The sequence below is a fragment of the Mesocricetus auratus genome, unplaced genomic scaffold (assembly GCF_017639785.1).
Source record: "Mesocricetus auratus isolate SY011 unplaced genomic scaffold, BCM_Maur_2.0 Super-Scaffold_100046, whole genome shotgun sequence".
NCBI lineage: Eukaryota > Metazoa > Chordata > Mammalia > Rodentia > Cricetidae > Mesocricetus > Mesocricetus auratus.
The window spans coordinates 396,033-415,843 of record NW_024429223.1 but is presented as its reverse complement, the minus strand read 5'-3'; the positions used below and the strand labels follow the sequence as shown (position 1 = coordinate 415,843).

General features: G+C 41.4%; 1 protein-coding gene across 1 annotated transcript in view; it reads right to left on the bottom strand.

The window, feature by feature from the left end:
- Nucleotides 1-19,811, bottom strand: part of LOC101840685 (pregnancy-specific glycoprotein 22-like) — a 128,328-nt gene that overhangs the window by 36,664 nt on the left and 71,853 nt on the right. The window contains exons 2-5 of the mRNA XM_040735435.1: nt 17,604-17,678; nt 11,343-11,702; nt 9,790-10,146; nt 8,540-8,755 (exon numbers count right to left, since the gene is read on the bottom strand). Of these exons, the coding sequence (XP_040591369.1) occupies nt 8,540-8,755; nt 9,790-10,146; nt 11,343-11,702; nt 17,604-17,678 (1,008 nt within the window). The remainder of the gene's footprint in view (nt 1-8,539; nt 8,756-9,789; nt 10,147-11,342; nt 11,703-17,603; nt 17,679-19,811) is intronic.

The following is a 19,811-nucleotide window of genomic DNA, read 5'->3' as shown; positions in this document are numbered from 1 at the left end:
ACTCCCTGCCTTCTGGTAAATTGAAACTAAGACACAGGGAGGGCAGAATGTCCCTGAATTTTGGGACTGTTCGAGTCCCCAATAAAGGCTCAGACACCTGTTGATGAATGAATGAATGAATAAATGAATAAATGATAGATACAAGGGCACTGATTTTAAGGAATCTCATGTTGGTAGATAGATAAGAAAATAGGCTAATGCCATAGGTTGACTTTGAATTTATACTTATGCATTTTAGGTATGTGTATGAAAGGGGAGTCAGAGTGATTGAATATCTATATTTAATTGTACATACATCCGTGTATGGATGAGAAAATGTTACGGCACATATATGGAGGTTAGATGACATGAGAGAGTTGGTTATCTCCTTTCACCAAGTTAGATCTGGGGATTGAAGTCAAAATGACAGGTCTGTCAGCAAGTGCCTTTACCCACTGAGACATCTTGGTAACCCACCCTGCTCTGATTTTCATTTAGAGGAAGAGCCTGCCATAGTTGAGAGCATCAGTCTTCAGAATATAATGGCCAATGGTAATAAACTTTGAGTAGAAAACAATCTAGCTGTCCCTCCCCTTACTGTTTCAAGTTCACCAAGGGCTTCTGTCTTCTCCCTTTTGGTTGCAATTGTAAACCCTTAGACCCCACTCAGGCTCCTGTCTCAGATGACTTCAGCCATACTCTGCATTCCCATCCACTGAGAAAGCATGGTCTCTGCAACTTTGTGTTGGGACACATGTTTGTAGATGTACCCCAGTTTTGACAGCCTTAGTCAGGCCACATCTCCTGCACCTCCCTCCAAGACAGGAGGTGTCTTTGCTGTGACTACTCTGCGTTTACAACACCTGGCTCCTCCATGCTTCACATACTCTAGACTGGAGTAAACAGATGGTGTGAAACTTCCCTCTGGCCATGTAAGTCTATTGAAGGCCAGACTTTTCCCTTGTACCAGGAATCAGGAAAAGACAGCTCACTGATATTGCCAAGAAATGCAGAGTTCTCTCAGAAGAGGCTTCTGTGCCTCAATCAATGATCGTTCTCATGGCAACTATTTCTTGTTCTGTAACTCTCTCTAGCACTCTCTTATTTTCACTACTTTTTAACTCTGTTTAAAGTGTTTTCATTAGATTTTTTCATGCTTATTGTGTTTACAGCATTTTCATTTCTAAGTCTAGCCCTGTACCTCTTTCCATGATATCCACTCTCTAATTCATGCCTCTTCTGCAAGTATTATTGTTATACATTTGTTTGTCTGTTTGGTTTACTGTTAATAACAGTTTCTGTGACCTGATTAGGATTTTAAAATATGGATACTGGAAATTACATCATTTGTATTTCAGAATTCCTTACAGAATAATAAGAGAATTAGTTTTGTAGAAATAAACAAATGGCTTCATTATAAATTTTCAGTAATTATTAAATGTATTTCTAAATTTTTTCTTATCTTATTGACATTTACTATGATATAATCTTATCTTTTTGCATTTTTATTAATTTATTTTTTAGATTACAGTCCCAGTTCCCCCTCACTCCTCTCCTGCTCCCCCCACCCCCTACCCCACCTCCCATCTGCTCCTCGGAGAGGGAAATGTCACCCCTAGGAAGTCTACTAAGTCTGTCCCATCATCTCATTGAGTGTATAATACACACAGAGCAAAGTTTAACCAGCCTTCAATTCACAGCCTCAGAGAAATGAGGAAACAAGGAGGACCCTAAGAGAGACACACAGGGTACACTAGAGAAAGCAAAAGTGACAAGATCTACTGAGTAAAATGGGAGCATGGGGGAGGGGAAGGGAGGGATGGAAAATAGGAGGGGAAAAGGGGCCTAGGGAGGAGAGCATAAGGGATCAGGAGGGCAGGGCTATGGATACACACATGGAGGTCCTCAACCTATTGGGGGGAAGGAGGGGGTATATGTGGGGTTAGTGGGAGGTTGTTGCAGGAGGGGAGGGAAAGTGAGAGGGACCTGGGATTGACATGTGTATCAATCTTGTTTCTAATTTAAATTTAAAAGTAAAAATTAAAAATATTATTTTACATCTCAACCCCAGTTCCTCCTCCTTCCCCTTCTTCCCCCCATACTTGCCTCCACTTCCTGCCATCTATCCACTCCTCAAAGGAGATAAAGCCATCCTTGGGGAGTCAACAAAATCTACCATACCAAGTTGAGGCAGAAGCAAGTCCCTCTCCCCTGTATCAATTTTGAGCAAGGTATCCCACCATAGTGAATGGAATAAAAAAGTCATTCATGAATCTCAAATGGGCCCTGGTGTCACTGCCAGGGGTGCCACCAAAATATCAACTCACATAACTTAATCCACATCCAGAGGGTCTAGTTCAATCCCATGCAGATTCCCAAGGTGTCAGTCCATAGTCTGTGAGCCCCCAATATCTTGGGTCACCTGTCTCTGTGGTTTTCCCCACCACAGTCTTGACTTTCCCCATTCGTATGATCCCCGTGCCTCCCTTCAACCACACTGCAGGAGCTCAAGTGCTTGACTGTTAGTCACTGCATCTGCTTCCATCAGTTACTACGTGTAGGTTTTGTGATGACAATTAGGGTATTCTCTCATCTGACTAAAAGGGTAGGCCCATTCAGACACCCTTTCCACTATTGCTAGACATCTTAACTGCGATCATCCCTGTGGATTTCTGAATATTTCTCTAGCAACATGTTTCTACCAAACTCCATGAAGGCTCCCACTATCAAGATGTCTCTTTCATATCTTTCCTCATCCAACCCTCTGCCAAGTCTGTTTTCTTGATCCCTTATACTCCCATTCCCCATGCCCTCCCTTCTAAACCTCCCCCCACTTTACCCAAATCTAACTATTTTCCATTCCTGGGGTCCTCTATGTGTCTCCTTCTTAAGGTCTCCACTTTTATCCAGCTTCTCTGGGGTTGTTGTGTGTAGCATGGTTTTTCTTTGCCTTATATCTAAAATCAACTTATGAGTGAATACATACTGTGTCTTTCTGGGTCTGGGTTATCTGACTCAGGATAGATAACTAGTTCCATCAATTTTTCTTTAAATTTCAAGGTATCATTGTTTTGTACCATTGAGGAATACTCCAACGTGTAAATGTACCACATTTTATCCATTATTCAGTTGAGGGGCATCTAAGTTTGGTTTTCAGGTCCTGGCTATTGGAATTCACTGCCATGTACATAGGTGAGCAAGTTATAAGTGTGAACCCTTTTGGGTATATGCCTAAGTGTGGTAACTCTGCGTCTTGAGGTAGATTGACTCCCACTTTTCTGAGAAGCTTCTGTACTGATTTTCAAAGTGATTTTACAAGTTTTCACTCCCACCAATAGTGCAGGAGTGTTCCTCTTACTCCACATCCTCTTCAGGAAAAGCTGTCTTCTGTATTTTTGATCTTAGCCATTCTGGCAGGCGTAATATGGTATCTCCAACACATTTAGACTTGCGTTTCTATGATGTCTAAAGATATTGAACAATTTCTTATATGTCTTTCAGCCCTTTGAGTTTCTTCTATTGAAAATACTTTTTAAATCTGTACACCATTTTTCTCATGTTTTTATATTTTTGGTTGTGACCCTAGCCTTTAATGGCTGAGCCATCTCTCCAGCCCTAAGTCTGTACCCATTTTTAACTAGATTATTTGTTATTTTGATATCTAATTGGAGGTAAGCCCTCTGTCTGATGTGTGGTTAGTGAAGATATTTTTCTCATCCTGTAGGTTGCAGTGTAAATTTACTGTCATCTTGGTCTGACCTAAGCTTTTCGGTTTCAAGAGGTCCCATTTATTAATTGTTTGTCTCAGAGTCTGTGCAACTGGTGTTCTATTTAGGAAGTAGACTCTTGCGACAATGAGTTCAAGGCCACTTAACACTTTGTCTTCTATCAGGTTCAGTCAGTATCTTTGATCCACTTGTACTTGATTTTGTGTATGGTGATAGATATGGATATATTTGCAGTCTTCTATATGTTGACATTCTGTTATGCCAGCACCTCTTGTTGAAGATGTTTTCTATTTTCCATTGTACAATTATGGCTTCTTTAAAAAAAAACAGGTGTTGCCACAAGGACATTTGCTCACCTATGTTCATAGCAACATTATTTGTAATAGCCAGAACTTAGAACAAACTAGTTACCCTTCAACTGAAGAATGGATAAAGAAAATATGGTATATTTGCACAATGGAGTACTACTAAGGAGTAAGAAACAATGACTTCCTAAAATTCGCATGCAAATGGACAGAACTAGTGAAAACCAGCCTAAGTGAAGTAACTCAAAACAAGAAAGACAAATATAGCATGTAGTCATTTGGATACCAGAAATAAAACAAAAGATACCCAGCCTACACTCCATAACCCCGGAGAAGCTTTAACATTCTTTCAGAAACAGATGGAAGCAGATGCAAAATCCACAACTAACCAATGGACCAAGCTCCTAGAGTATAATCAAAGTGAAGAGCAGAGTTAATATGAACAAAGAGTCAAGACCATGAGATATCACTGTCTCAGGTCTGACAAATGGGGAACTGGCACAATACCAAACTAGAGTCTCTTAATGTAGGTGACAATGGTGTCACTTGGACAATATATGAGGCCACTGGCAGTGGGTTCATGATCTAACACTAATGCACAAACTGACTTAGTGTTGCTAATTCTATACGGAGAGATACCTTGCATAGCCTAGACACAGGAGTATGGTGGAGGATAGGTTCCTTGGTCTCCCTTCTACTGGATTACTGGAAAGACTTTGTAGACTTCCTTTGGGAGGCCTTACACTCTCTGTAGAGCAGAAGGAAGGAGAGGGGCATGGATGGAGTAGAAGGAAGAGAGGGAAGAGAAACTAAGATTGGAATGTAAAAATTAAAGTAACAAAAAAGGTAAAATATTAAAAGACTATAAAATTAAATGTGTGTAGATTGGTATCAGCGTGTTCAATTTGATTCCATTTATCCAGGAGTCTATTTCTAGGCCAGTACCAACCTATTTTTATTACTGTAACTCTATAACAGAGCTTGACATCAGGGATGATGAGTCCCCCCCTGTTACCTTATTTTACAACATTCCTTTGGCTCTCCTGTGTGTTTTGTTTTGCCATATGAAGTTGAGAATTGTTCCTTCAAGGTCTGTGAAGAACTATGTTGAGATTCTGATGGGGTTTGCATTGAATCAGTATATTGCTTTTAGCAGGATTGTTGTTTTTACTATGTTGATCCTACCTATCCAAGAGCATAGAAGGAGATTTCTTTATATTTTGTGATATCTTCTTCAATTTCTTAAAACTTTGGTTCGCACAGGTCTTTTACATATTTTGTTAGAGTTACCCCAAGTTATTTGTGGCTATTTTGAAGAGTGATGTTTCTCTGATTACAACCAGAACCTTTTTACCATCTGTATATAGGAGGGCTACTGAATTTTTTGAGTTAATCTTGTATCCTGACACATTACTGAAGGTGTTTATCAGCAGTAGGAGTGTCCTGGTAGATTTTTCACAGAACTTACCTGTACTATAATGTCATCTGCAAATAGTGAATGCTTTAATTCTTCCTTCCCAATTGCTATCAGCTTTATCTCCTTCTTTTGTCTTATTGCTCTAGCTAAAACTTCGAGTACTTTATAGACTAGATGTGGAGAGAGTGGGCAGCTTTATCTTGTCATGATTTTAGTGGGATCTGTTTGAGTTTCTCTCCACTTAGTTTGATGTTGGCCGCTGGCTTACTGTATATTGCCTTTTTATTATGTTTAGGAATGTTCCTTGTATTTCTGATCTCTCCAAGACCTTTATCAAGAAGGGTATTGCATTTTGTCGAAGGCTTTTTCAGCATCCAATGAGATGACCATGTGGTTTTTTTCTCTTTCAGGTTACTTATATGGTGGATTACATGGACAGAGTTTCCTTTGTTGAAGCATCAGAGCAGTTGGCTGAGGTACTGGGCACCTGTCTGTGCTGAGATTCAGAATGATATGCCCAGGTGACCAAGCCTAACTGTGACTCTCATAGCAAAACTGCCTCGTCCCATGAACTAGGAGTTTCAGAAAGCTGATAGATTATTCTAGTCTGCTAACCCTAATAGGCAAGATTCTTAGCCTGCCCAAGCAACCCAGAGCACCTGGAGTCAGGAATCTGGGACAGCAATCTAAAGCCAGGAGGTCCTGATCGGGGGATCTCCCCTCTAGTAAGATTCTATAGTTCCTTCAGGCACACTCTTCCTGTATCACAAGATTTTCTTGCGGCTACATTTATGTTGAAATGCACACAATATGAGCTTGTTCTGATCCTTTGGATGAATTACCCCACCACACATCTTACTCTCACCATGACAAATTCACACAAAAGATTCCAGCATTATCATTTGTTTCCACTGGGTGCATCCAAACCCTAATGCGGGCAAAAAATGAAATAAAACACTTTAAAAATCATGTATTCCTCTGATCCAAAGATCCACTGGTGAACATTGCTTCTCTGCCATTGTATACAGGCCCCAGTAAGTTTGACACATGGCAGAGGCAGGTAGATCTCTAAGATACCTTTCCCTTCAGAGCTTTAACACTTACAGGTATTGCCTTGTTTCCAGTGGCCAGGATAACTTTCCCTTCAGATCTGTAACACATACACATATTGACTGGCTTCCTTCAGATCTGAAATACCTGCAGGCATTTCCTGGCTTCCCATGGCCAGGACACCTTTCACTACAGAAATCTAACACTTACAATGTTGACAGTCTAAATACGATATCTCCATCAGACTGATCCCCTCAGAGGTAAAGGAAGCCTTCAGAAGGAGAGGCAAGAAAGAGTGTAAGAGCCAAGGGGAATGGAGAACACTAGGAGTACAAAGCCTTGTGAATCAACTAAGCAAGTCACATGTGAACTCACAGAAACTGAACCAGTATGGATAGGCCTACATGAGATGGGACCAGGTCCTCTGTTTGTATTTTATAGCTATTACATTGGCATTTTGTGAGGCACCTTTCTCTGATGATAAGTGGCTCTGACTCTTGTGCCTTCTCTTAGGGCTTTTTTGCTCCAGTTGGTTCCCAGGGTCCAATTCCAATGTGGAAGTCTGCGGATCATCTTATTATATTTATTTTCTCATGTTCCCTTTTATCTCTTAAAGGACCATTCTTCTCTAAAGACAGAAAGAAAGGGAGTAGACAACCCAATGAGGAGGTTTGGGAAGAAACTAGGAATGATTGAGAAAAGGGGAAACTACAAACAGTGTATATTATATGAGAAAAGAAACTATTTTAAATTTTGAAAATGTTCCTTCTTCAAAGTGGTTAATGGCATTAACAAACTCTAATGAGATTAACTTTGTTTTTAATGGAATAATTTTTTACCACTACAACTGAAACTTGAGAACTTGCTGTCCACGTTTAAGATTACTAAAATTTCCATGACTACTCAATAGTGATGGGGAATTGTAGAATGACATACACAAAACAAATACCTAGAAACACAGATCCTCCAGATATGAAAGAAAAAGAAACAAAAACTAATACGATTTATCACTCATAAGACTGAATCGATAAAGAATTTGACAAAAGTGAACAATTTGTAATGATGAAAACAGGCAAACTAAGGGTAGAAAATAGACGGCCGCAGCAGGAGGACTTGAGAAAAACCACTGCCAACTCCAGACTCACAGGAGACACTACAACATTCCCTCTAAGACCAGTACTGACACAAAGATGCTGAAGTCGCCATGTTTCTTCAGTATTCCCTTAGAAGACCTAGACAGAACAAATAGACAAAACAAATAAATATAAGGCTTCCAGTTAATTGGCTTTAAAATAAATCCATAGATGGCATAAAGTTATTTTTGGAAAGTCCCAAAGATTCCACAAACGTTTCTAAAACTGGTGAACAAGCACCCACATCTGAGCTCTATTTATGTAAATTACTATTGCACACAAACAATTAGACTCCATATTTAGTAACACACATAGAGAATCTAAGTGGCAATGAAGACTCCAGTGGCACCCATGGATCTCCCCAGAAAGAACAAATAGAATAGACTTTGTGGATGAGCTGGTAGCATGTGTGAATGGCAACAAGAGGAAAGAGTGGGAGACCTGAGATTGGAGGAGAGAGTACTTGGAGAAGAGGAATGGTAGGGGCATTTTGTGAGCAATGTGGAAAACTACTACAATAGGAACTCCCTGAAATCTACAAAGGTAACACTGCTAACAACTTCTAGTAGTGAGATGTAGATTGTCAGAAGAAGCCATCTTCTATAACAACAAAAGTCTTCCAGCAGTGGCACTTTGAACTTTTGCTTTCCATATTGATGTCTTTATGTTCCCTTTAAGACAACCTCACTGTAAATCCTGGCCTCCACTTATACAGACAGGGACACCAGGATTATCAGTGCAAATCGCCATGCTGACTGTATGTGAGTAGTAACTGATTATTTTTATCTCATAGCTATTCTCCATTTTGTACTCCATTGATAAAGAACTGCCAGCACTCTACTGCAGAATGAGAGGAGAGGTCACTCACTCATCATGACCAGGAGACTGGGAGACTGGTCTGTGAACTGACTCCTTTGGAGACCTCACACTTATACTCTCCAGCATCCTCACTCATGAAAGAATTTATTCGGAATCCACACTTAGTTGGGGACAGAGTCATCCTCTCTAGGTGATGCATACTCTGGTTATTGAAGATCCAGTGAATAGAGACATCGGCATCAGGTGAAATGCAGGTGAAGATCACAGATCTTCGTCCTGCAACTGTGGTATCAGTGACTTGCACAAAGGGCTGTGCCAAATTCTCTGTGAAGAAACAAAGGAGGTTACCAAATGACAGCAGCTCAAAGAGTTCAACCGGGTCCGGTGTTAGTTGATAATTTACAAAACTTCCAAAGGGTGAATTTGGAGCTGTGGCTATAGACATATCTTGTACTTTGGATGTGCCACATAGGGATGTGTGACTCTAATTTTGTCTGTTTCCTGTACTTCATTTTCTCCTAAATAGGACACACAGTGAATGGCAATTGCCATATCCATGAGATGAGCTTAATTATGAGCACTGGTCTAAGGTTGGGATGGGGAGCTGCTCACATCAGCAGCATCTTTCAACATGTACATGCAGTAGAAATTTCCCTAGATTGGACCCCTAAGGAGAAAGTGGAATCTAAAGAAGCTGCCTCCTCTGTTTCTTCCCTTGGTGCCTTCACCTTCCTGTGAAGTCACATGAGCTCATCAGAACAATAGACTAATGGCCCAGTCTCCTGTCCACTCAGCCTCAGGAGAAACAATGGCAAAGATGACCCACCCAACTGCAGTTGTCATGGCAGTACACAGCTGAAACTGAACTCTATGGGCTAATCAGTAACATGACATCTACAGGCAGTACAGCCTTGTTCCCTAGTGACTCTGACAGGAATTCAAAACATACAGTTTTGAGAAGCTCTCCAGCATCACCTTGAGTCCAACGAGAGGCAAAGTTGTGGGGTCATAGCTCCTTGATGCTCTCTGTTAGGACCTCATAGCTTCATCTGCTAGGGAATGTGTCACTCCCACAGTATTTCTGAGGACATGTGCATGGTGAGCGCTTCAAATGTCAGAGATGCAGGTGGCATCTGGACTGGCTATCCCAGCACAGGTCCTCCTCTCTGCAGGTAAAGAGAGGTGAGATGTCCTCATCTATTGCAGCTTCTATACCCACAGTGTATCTTGAAGTGAGGGCCAAACCACAGTGGGAGCCACAATGCAGTAGGGGAGAGGAGAGGCATCGTCCAATCTGACAGTTAAGAGTATGATGTGGGATAGGCCACACCCAGAAACTCTAGACAATAGTCACTTACTCCTCATGTAAAATTTCACAAATGATTTTTCAATTTTCAAATCTTTCTTTAAAATTTGTAGTGTGTATATTCCTTCATCTTTCTCAGTGAGATCCTCGAGCATCAGTGATCCGTCATGGTGCATTGTTCCTCTTCTTCTGTATTCAGGCCCCCAGGAGGTAGAAGTCGTGATTTTGCTGTATTCAACAATTTTGAGGACCTGGTAGCTATTTACCAATTTGTACCAGGAAATGGCTTTCACGTGTTTTGGAAGATTGTGAACTTGGAAATGTACATTTCCCCCTGCAGCAGCATACTGAGGCACTGAATGGATCATGAGTTGTGAAGAAGTAAGCATACAGCATGGAGAAAGGGGGGCTGGAAGGGAAAAGCATAAAAAGCCATTACATGATGATCATTGTTCTTGGTGAATAGATGGTGCCCTCCATCTGGAACACATGGATTCCTCAGTCTAGAGTTGCAGGTGTGACTAACTCACTTAATTCAGTACAGAAACATGACCTCCTCCTTTCCAACATTGCCCCTGAAAGTGTCATTTCCTCTGCATGGATCTGTCCCCGTGGGGGGCTCCATGGATGCTCCCTCAGTGCTTTCAGTCAGACATTGCACACAATCATAAACACTGCAATTTGAGATGCTACTTCCCCATGAATTCAAGAAGCCTGGAACGTTCACTTCCTAGGTTTGTTTCAACCTAGGAAACATTCGACCCATGTCTTTACAACAGATGTGCTTGCTGCTCTGTCAAGTAGCTCCCAGTCTAAAGTCTGGGGCACTGTGGTGTCTGGGAGTCATCTGATCTTCAAGGCAGGCACCGGGCTTTAAAATGCCTGTGTGCTAGACTGGCTGGTTTTATGTCACCTTGACACAATCTATAGTTATTTTGCAAGACAAAGCCACATTTAAAAATGCCACTACCAGATTGGCCCATGGGCAAAACTGTAATACAGTTTTTTTAAATTGGAGTTTAATGCAAAATAATTCAGACCAATGCATGCATTTCAGGCCCTGGACTACGAGTCCTGCATGATATAAGAGAGCTGGTTGAGCAGGCATGAACAGCATGCCAATAGGAAGAACCCCTTCATGCTCGCTGTACCAGTTAGTGGATTTGATTTATGACACTCTCAATTTTGAACTAATAAATACCCCAGTTTGACATGGATGTTCTAAAACCATTGTTCCCTATCAGCTTCGAGAGGATGTAATAGTAGAACACTAGAAAGGTTTCTGCTGGGTCACTTTAGTCCAGCCTTGGAAAGATGACAGGATTCAGTGCTCCCTGGAATAGATCCCCAAGACACTGTGCTGACTCTGACATCTTAGGCTGAGTGACTTTCCATCGAGGGCTTCCTTGCTGGAGATGGATTCAGAAGATGGAAGCTGCTCTATGGCCATTTGTCTCTACTAGATTCAGAAGATGAAAGCTGCACTAACTTCTCAAACCTTCAAAAGGGAACACAATGTAGATGGAAGGGAGGTCAGGCACAGCCACGACAGTCCTGTGTGTCTCATCCCCACCCAGCACTGAGCATTCACAGGGAGTCACTTACTGTGCACCTGGAGCTGCACTTGTGTTTCCTCACGTATCATGTCTGTCGTCACAATTTGCAGAGTGTACAGTCCAGGGTCTTTTTCAGTGATGCCGTGAAGCAGCAGGGATCCGTCACTATACAGTTCTTCTCTTCCAGTGTATGCAGGCCCCCACACAGTTGATTTCCTGTCTATGATGTATTGGGCAATCTCAATTTTCTTGAACACAGACATCTCCTTGAACCAGATAAAGGCTTCAGTATTCTCTGGGGGATTGTGAACCAGTAGAAGAACACTGCCCCCTTCATCAATGCTGGGTGGCATTGATTCAATAGTGGGCTTAGAAGATGTGTCATGGCGCCCACAACTCCAAAGGAAAGCTAGAAGGAAGAGAAAGATTCATATGGATTGGAAGATTTGTATTTGAGTAAGATGAGTTCCAGCATCCTGAACTGTAATGTCCACTGCTCAGCTAAGGCTTGTGGGTGAGTGTCCCCCTGTCCTACCTACTTGGTGGAGATAAGCACAGGTTCTGCATGTTCTCAGTTTCACAACACTTGTCATTTCCACTATATGCTTCACACTGTCTGTCTGTCTGTCTGTATGTCTGTCTGTCTGTCTGTCTGTCTCTCTCTCTCTCTCTCTCTCTCTCTATCTATCTCTCTCTCCCTCTCTTCTGTTGGCAACATTGCCCAAACTAACTGTCATCAAACCCCTGCTCACATTTACAATGGACTTATGTTGGATTGATGCCCGCCCAACCTCTTCTCCTACACACCCTGTGTCTTCACTTTCTGATTTGGTTGTTTTGTGTTCCTCTTGGGCTTATAATCAACAGATGACTTGAAAAAATAAATAAATTAAACTTGATTTGTCTTATTTAAAAAAAGTTTCTAAGAAAAAATACTTGGATACCTGTACAGAATTAATGAATGAATGAATGATGTCCCAAAACCCTGTATTCCCATGGATTTATTTAAAAGTTCATAGGTTAGGGGACACAGTATGGAATCATTCCATTCCCTCTCATTGTTTGCACTTGTTCACATATTATATTTGTGTGTGAGTTTGTATTAGGCTTAGTCTCAGGGTGGGTGGATAGGCACAGGACACAGTACTTGAGTGAATTCAGATGGCTACTGTTTCATTGGCATCAGCTTCTCAGAAAAAGAAGCAAATTCCTTTATCCATTGACCAATCTCGCTGATCCACACGCTTTATTTTATTTTTGCTTCTGAAGGCAATCTGAGAAGAGCAGTCTTCAGAATACTGTGGCCACGTTTATTAATTTTGAGTATATGGAAAAACAAAAGGCCCAGGATAGCCAAAACAACGCTATACAATAAAGGAACTTCAGGAGGCATCACCATACCTGACTTGAAGCTCTATTATACAGTGATAGTCATAAAAACAGCTTGGTATTGGTAGAAAAATAGGCAGGTAGACCAATGGAACCAAATTGAAAACCCTGGCTTTAACCAACACACCTATGAACACTTAATTTTTGACAAAGACGTTAAAACTATACAATGGAAAAAGAAAGCATCTTCAACAAATGGTGCTGGCATAACTGGGTATAGGTATGCAGAAGACTGCAGATGTTTATCGCCTTGTACAAAACTTAAGTCTAAATGGATCAAAGATCTCAACATAAATCCAGCTACACTGAAACTTTTAGAAGAGAAAGTGGGAGACACTCTTCAATGAGTTGGTACAGGAGACCACTTCCTGAACATAACACCAGTAGCACAGACACTGAGGTCGACAATTAACAAATGGGACCTCCTGAAACTGAAAAGCTTCTGTAAGGCAAAGGACACAGTCAACAAGACAAAAAGGCAGTCCACAGAATGGGAAAAGATATTAACTAACCCCACATGTGACAGAGGGCTAATCTCCAAAATTTACAAAGAACTCGGGAAGCAAATCTCCAAAACACCAAAGAATCCAATTTAAAGGTGGGCTATAGAAATAAATAGAGAATTCTCAATAGAGGAGGCTAAAATGGCCAAGAGACACCCACAGTTAAACATTGACCTGAATCCAAGGAACCCAGTGACAGAGAGAGAGGGGCGATGAGCAAATAGGAAAAGAATGAAAGAATGAGCTGACAAAACCAGCAGAGACAGCTGATCTGAACATGGGGGAGCACTTGGACCCCAGACCGACAGCTAGGAGGCCAGCATGGGACTGATCCAGACCTTCTGAATGTGAGAGTCAGTGAGGAGGCCTGGGCAACCTATGGGGCCCTGGGCAGTTGATCAGTGTTTATTCCTGACATACAAATGCACTTTGAGTGTCCATAAAAAAGAGGGATGCTCTCTGAGCCTGCACTCTTAGGGGAGTGCCTGGACCATGCCCTGAGCAAAATGACAGATTCTGTATATCCCCTATGTGGAAGGAAGTGTGGATAGGGTGGGAGGCTCTGGGGCATTCTGTGGGTGCAGGAAGTCTAGAGGGAGAGGGAACTCTGATGACATGTGAAGCAAGCTATTTAAAATTAAAGTAATAAAAGAAAAGTTAAAAAATAGTTGTCAAATAATGGAAAAGGTACTGGCAAACAAATCCAAGAACACAACAGAAAAATTATCCACTATGATCAATAGGCTTCATCCCAGAGATGCAAGTATGGTTTAACATACAAAAATCAATGTAACACACCACATAAGTGAATTGAAAGAAAAAACATACAATCATCTCATTAGATGCTGAAAAAGCATTGGATAAAATCCAACATCCTTCATGATAAGGGTCTTGGATAGATCAAGGATAAAAGGACTGTTACTAAACTTAATAAAAGCAACATACAGCAATGCAACATCCAACTTCAAACTAAATGGAGAGAACTCAAAGTCATTCCACTAAAATCAGTAAGAAGGCAAGGCTGTCCACTCTCACCATATCTATTCAATGTATTACTAAAAGTTTGAGCTAGAGCAATAAGACAATTAAAGGAGATCCAAGGAATGCAAATTGGAAAGGAATAAGTCAAACTTTTGTTTTTTAGCAATGATAAGATAGTAAGTGACCCAAAATATTCTACCACGGAACACCTCAAACTGATAAATGCCTTCAGTAATGTAGCAGGATACAAAATTAACTCAAAAAACTCAATAGCCCTCCTATATACAAATGATATATGGGCTGAAAAAGAAATCAAGTAAACATTATTCATCACAATAGCTACAAAGAGCATAAAGCCTCTTGGGATGCCTCTGACCAAACAAATTAAAGTCCTGTATGTGAAGAATGTTAATTCATTGAAGAATAAAATTAAAGAAGATATCAGAAAATGGAAAGATCTTCCATGGTCTTGGATAGCTAGGATTTATATAGCAAACAAATGGCAACCTTATAAAAAGCAGATTCAACCTACAGATTCAATGTAATCCCTATCAAAATCTAAGAACAATTCTCTACAGATCTCAGAAGAAAAATATTCAACATCATATGGAAAAACAAAAAACCAAGGTAACAAAAACAATTATGTACTATAAAGGAACTTTGAGTGTCATCATCATCCTTGACTTCAAGCTCCATAATAGCTACATTAATAAAAACAGCTTAGGATATTGGCACAAAACCAGAAAAGTGGACAAAAGGAATTGAATTGAAGAGTATGATATTAATCCACACACCTGATTTTTGACAAACAAGCTAAAATTATACAATAGAAAAAAGCAAACATCATCAGCAAATAGTGCTGATATAACTCGAAGTCAATATGTAGAAGACTGCAAATAGAACCGTGTCTGTCATCATGCCCAAAACTCAGCTAAAAAGGGAATAAAGACCACAACATAAATCCTACCTCACTGAACCTCATGTAAGAGAAAGTGGGAAGTGCGTTGAGTGCATGGGCACAAAAGACCACTTCCTAAAAATAACAACAGTATCACAGACACTGAGAGCAATAGCTAATAAATGGTACCTCCTGAAACTGAGAGCTTCTGTAAGGCAAAAGATAGGGCCAACAAGTCAAAAAGGCAACATATACAATGGGAAAAGATATTCACCAAATCCACATCTGACAGAGGGCTAATCTCCAAAACACACAAAGAGCTCAAGAAACTGGACACCAAAATACAAAATAATGTAATTTAAAAATTGGGTACAGATCTAAACAAGAGAACTCTCAACAGGAGAATCTCAAATGGCCGACAGACATTTAAGGAATTGCTCAAAATCTTTAGATATCATGGAAATGTATATCAAAATAAATCTGAGATACCACAAACCTGTCAGAACGGATAAGAGAAAAACATTGATAACATCCTATACTGGATAGCATGTGGAGTAAGGGGAACACTCCTCCATTGCTGATAGGAGTGTAAAATTATACAGCACTTCTGGAAATCAGTGTGGTGGTTTAACAGAAAATTGGGAATTAATCTACCTCAAGACTCAGCAACATGAATATTGGTCAAATACCCAAAAGATGTTGAGCAAGAAAATTTACTCAACAATGTTCATAGTGACATTACTCATAACATCAAGAACCTGTAAACCATCTAGATGTCCCTCAACCAAAGAATAAAGAAAATGTGGTATATTTACACAACGGAGTACTACTCTGTGGAAAAAAATGGCATCCTCGATTTTGCAGGTAAATGGATGGACCTAGAAAAAACATCCTGAGTGAGGTAACCCAGACCCAAAAAGACATATATGGTATGTACTCACTCATATGTAGGTCTTATGCATAAAGCAAATGATAACCAGACACAACCTCACAGAATCTAGGTAACAAAGAGGACCCTAAGTGAAACATGAATGAATCCACCTATCAAGGAGAAACAGACAAGATCTCCTGAGTAAACTGGGAGCATGGGAGGGAGGGAGAGGATGGAAGGGAAGTAGTGAGGAGAACATAATGAAACTGGAAGGTCAAGTTGTGGGAAGGACAGGGAAGGAGAGCAAGGAAAGAAACATCTTCATAGAGGAAAACATTGGGGGATTATGGAGAAACCTGACAATAGGGAAATTCCCAAGAATATCCAAGGAAAATCCCAATAAAACTCTAAGCCCTATCAGAGAGGAGGAATGAAAAGGTGTTGCCCTGAAATCAGATTAAGGACTATCATAATTGTCAAACCTTCATCCAGTAACTGATGGAAGCAGTTGCAAAGATCCACAACTAATCAATGAGTCAAGCTCCCAGAGTCTAATCGAAGAGAGGGAAGAATGATAATATGAGCAAAGACCATAATGGGGAAACAAACAGAAACAGCTGGCCTGTCCTAGTGAAACTTCACTGACCTGGAGTGTCAGCTGTGGAACCGGCATGGGACTAAAGTCAACGTCCTGAATACAGGTGACACTGGCTAGATAAGACAGTTTATAAGGCCACTGGCAGTGGGTCTAGGATTTATCACTGTAGGGTTGAGCCCACAAAATAAGGGCAGAGACAAGGAAAGTAGCACAGGTGAGTATAAATGGAAGTGAAAGTAGAAGGAAGCCCTCTTTTGGAAGTTGGCCCTGCTTTGAATTCCCAGCTTGTCTGATTTTCTCTCTCTCTCTGGTAAATAAATAAATTGTATTCCCTACTGCATTGACTATCATCATTATATCACTATTCCATGAACTGAATTTTTGGAGCCCATTTCCTATGGAGAGATATCTTGCTCAATTTAGACACAGGGTGGACTTTGTCAGGAAATCAGATTCAAACTTTGTAAAATGATTGAACCTCAGGGCTAGCAGGGGTTTATTCTGGAACAGAGATCTGAATCCAGGGCAACTTGGTTCTCACATATCTGTGAAGATCATAAATTTCCCTCTACCAGGTCCAATATTAATTCCCTCTGAGTCTTTCTCAAGGACATATTACTAGTAAGGAACCCAAAAGTCTAGACAGAGGCAGGTATCCTAGGATTAGTTACCCACGATGTGTCCACCTGTCTCATTCTGATCTATTGCCATTATACTACACTATGTGTATTATGCACTGAATACTCAAGCCACAAAATGTGGAGGCAGTGCATAGGGAGGAGAACACAGGCCACACTACATGTGTGTCCAATGGAATGAACCCACACCCCAGAATATCACAAAGAATCACTTACGGTACACGTGAGGGCGCATGATTGTTGTTGACACAATCTCGAGATGTCTATCTATGGTTTGTAGGGTGTAGAATCCTGAGTCCTGCTCAGTGACACGTTACAAGAGCAGGGATCCATTGTGAAATATTTTCTCTCTTCCACTGTATGCAAACCCTGTCACACTTAAATTCTTGTGCAGTGCATACAGCAAAATTCCATGTTTCATGATTGCCTTGCCTTTGTACCAGGCAAAGGCCATAATATCCTCTGGCAGATTGTAGACAAGGAAAAGGATGTTTTCTCCACTGGCCACTTGGGGTAGAACTGATCATATGGTGATATAGTCAGTGGTGGAGAGATGCCAGCAGGTAAAAAGAGAGGCTAGAAGGGAAGAGAAAAAGACATCAATGCTGAGAAGATGTGATCATCACTCAACTTAGATGTGGCAGTAGGAGTATGCCTCCTTTTCAGACATGAGGAAAACGACTCACAGTGTCTGAGTGTGTCATTAACTCTCCCAGAAATTCTCTTCTCCAGTATCTGCCTAGATCCCAACTCAGTGTCCCATATCCCTCCTCACAGAGTATTTCATATGAGGAGCAGTGCCTCTCTGAACTCCTGCTCTGGAGTACCTCACTTTCTGTCATGTTTCTCTGTCCCCTTTGTGAATCATTCAATCCATGACTTCACCATGCAGATACATAGAAATCAAGTCCACCAGAGGCAGGCAGTTTGAGAATAAGGATTAGTCTGACTTTTTTGGAAAGTTCAGTTCCTGGAAAAAAATTAGACATAAGTAGCTAAAGGAGAAAAAGAAGAAGGAAGGAAGGGAGGGAGGAAGGAAGGAGGGAGGGAGGGATGGAGAGAGGTATGGAGGGAAGGCAGCAAGGAAGAAATGAAGGAAGGGAGAAAGAGAGGGAGAACGAGGGAGGAAGGAAGGATGAGAGGGAGGGAGTGAGGTTGGAAGGAATGAAGGGAGGGACACAGGAAGAAAGGAAGGATGGGAGGAAGTGGAATTGTGGGGTAAGAAAGAAGGAAGGAAAGAATGAAGAGTGGGAGAGAGAGGGAGGGAGGAAGGGAGGAAGGAAGGGAGTGAGGAAGGAAGGACAGAACAGACAGAAGTGCCTCATTGGGACTATGTACATAGTTCCCAGATTTGGAGTTAATGACAATAATTGTAATTTTTGAGATTTACTCCTGTACTGTAGTGTGTATTTCTGGAGGTGAGTATCTCCATGTGTGCATGTGAAGGATGTGTCACAAATCAGTGTGAAGAAAAATGTCCCAGTGTGTGAAAGTGTGGTTGCATGCCACAGCACCTTGGGAAAGTCAGAGAAGACACTGCATGGGGCTGTTGCCTCCATCTAAACTGTGGGAGCACAGGATTAAATTCAGGTGGTCATGTCTCCACACACTTAGTTCCACCCTGTTTAATTTCTATTTGTAAACTCACACTGTCATGGTTAGGGACATCAGACTTCATATCATTGCAGCCAATGTGACTGACTCTGAGTGTTTGCGGCTTTTCTCCTTGTCTCATATCCTCTTATGGCTGAGAGCTTCAGACTGCTAAGCCTCTGTCCCTCACTGCACCTTCTTCTCCATAACTCTAAGCTTGAATCTCATCTTGGGCTCCTGTCCAGTTGAGGAGATGCCAACATGCTTCTGTGTTCCCTTCCCTACACAGTCAGAGAGTAGGTACACTTACTTGTGAGTAGGAGCCACTGCCAGGGTGTACATGCTTTGCAGAGAAGCACCGAGGACACCCCCATCTATCTTCCTACTATGAAGTCCCCCCTCTGAGGAAAAGAATTCAGCTATAGCAAGGAGCTCAGTCTCTGCTACCCGACTGCCCACTGAGCTGAGTGTCCTCCCAGGCCAGAGCACTTTTCAGGATCCAAAGTGCTGTGGGATATGCAGTCAGTGTTCTAGGTTCTGCTCTGTCACTGCTGTTCTCAGTGCTGTCACTCATCCCTCTCAACTTCCCTTTATGTTTCTCCTCCAAGCGACACATTGAGCAACATGCCGATAAGCATCCCCATGGCCTCGGAGAACAACATCTCATCCCAGGGCTGACACCTGCTGTGTCTTGGGCTTTGGTCTGTCAGCAGCAGAGGGAACCTCCATCTTGCCTATGTGGCCTGGTGTCACAGAGATCGGGCTATGAACCAAGTCTACCTAGTATTCTCAATGCTTGGGAGGGTAGGACTTACTTAATCCCAGCAGAAAAGGAACACAGATGTTTCTGACAGTTGTAAAGAGACCAGAAGAATTATCAATAGGGATGAAGACCAATCCTGTATCACTAATGTCACCAATCAACGTTCAGATCCAGAAGAGAAACCCATAAGCAGTTGTGTGGAGAATTGCATGTTTCTGGCTGTGGGGTAGAGGTGACCTGTGTGTGCCTGAAGGCACTGTAAGCTCCATCTTTCTATGGATTGT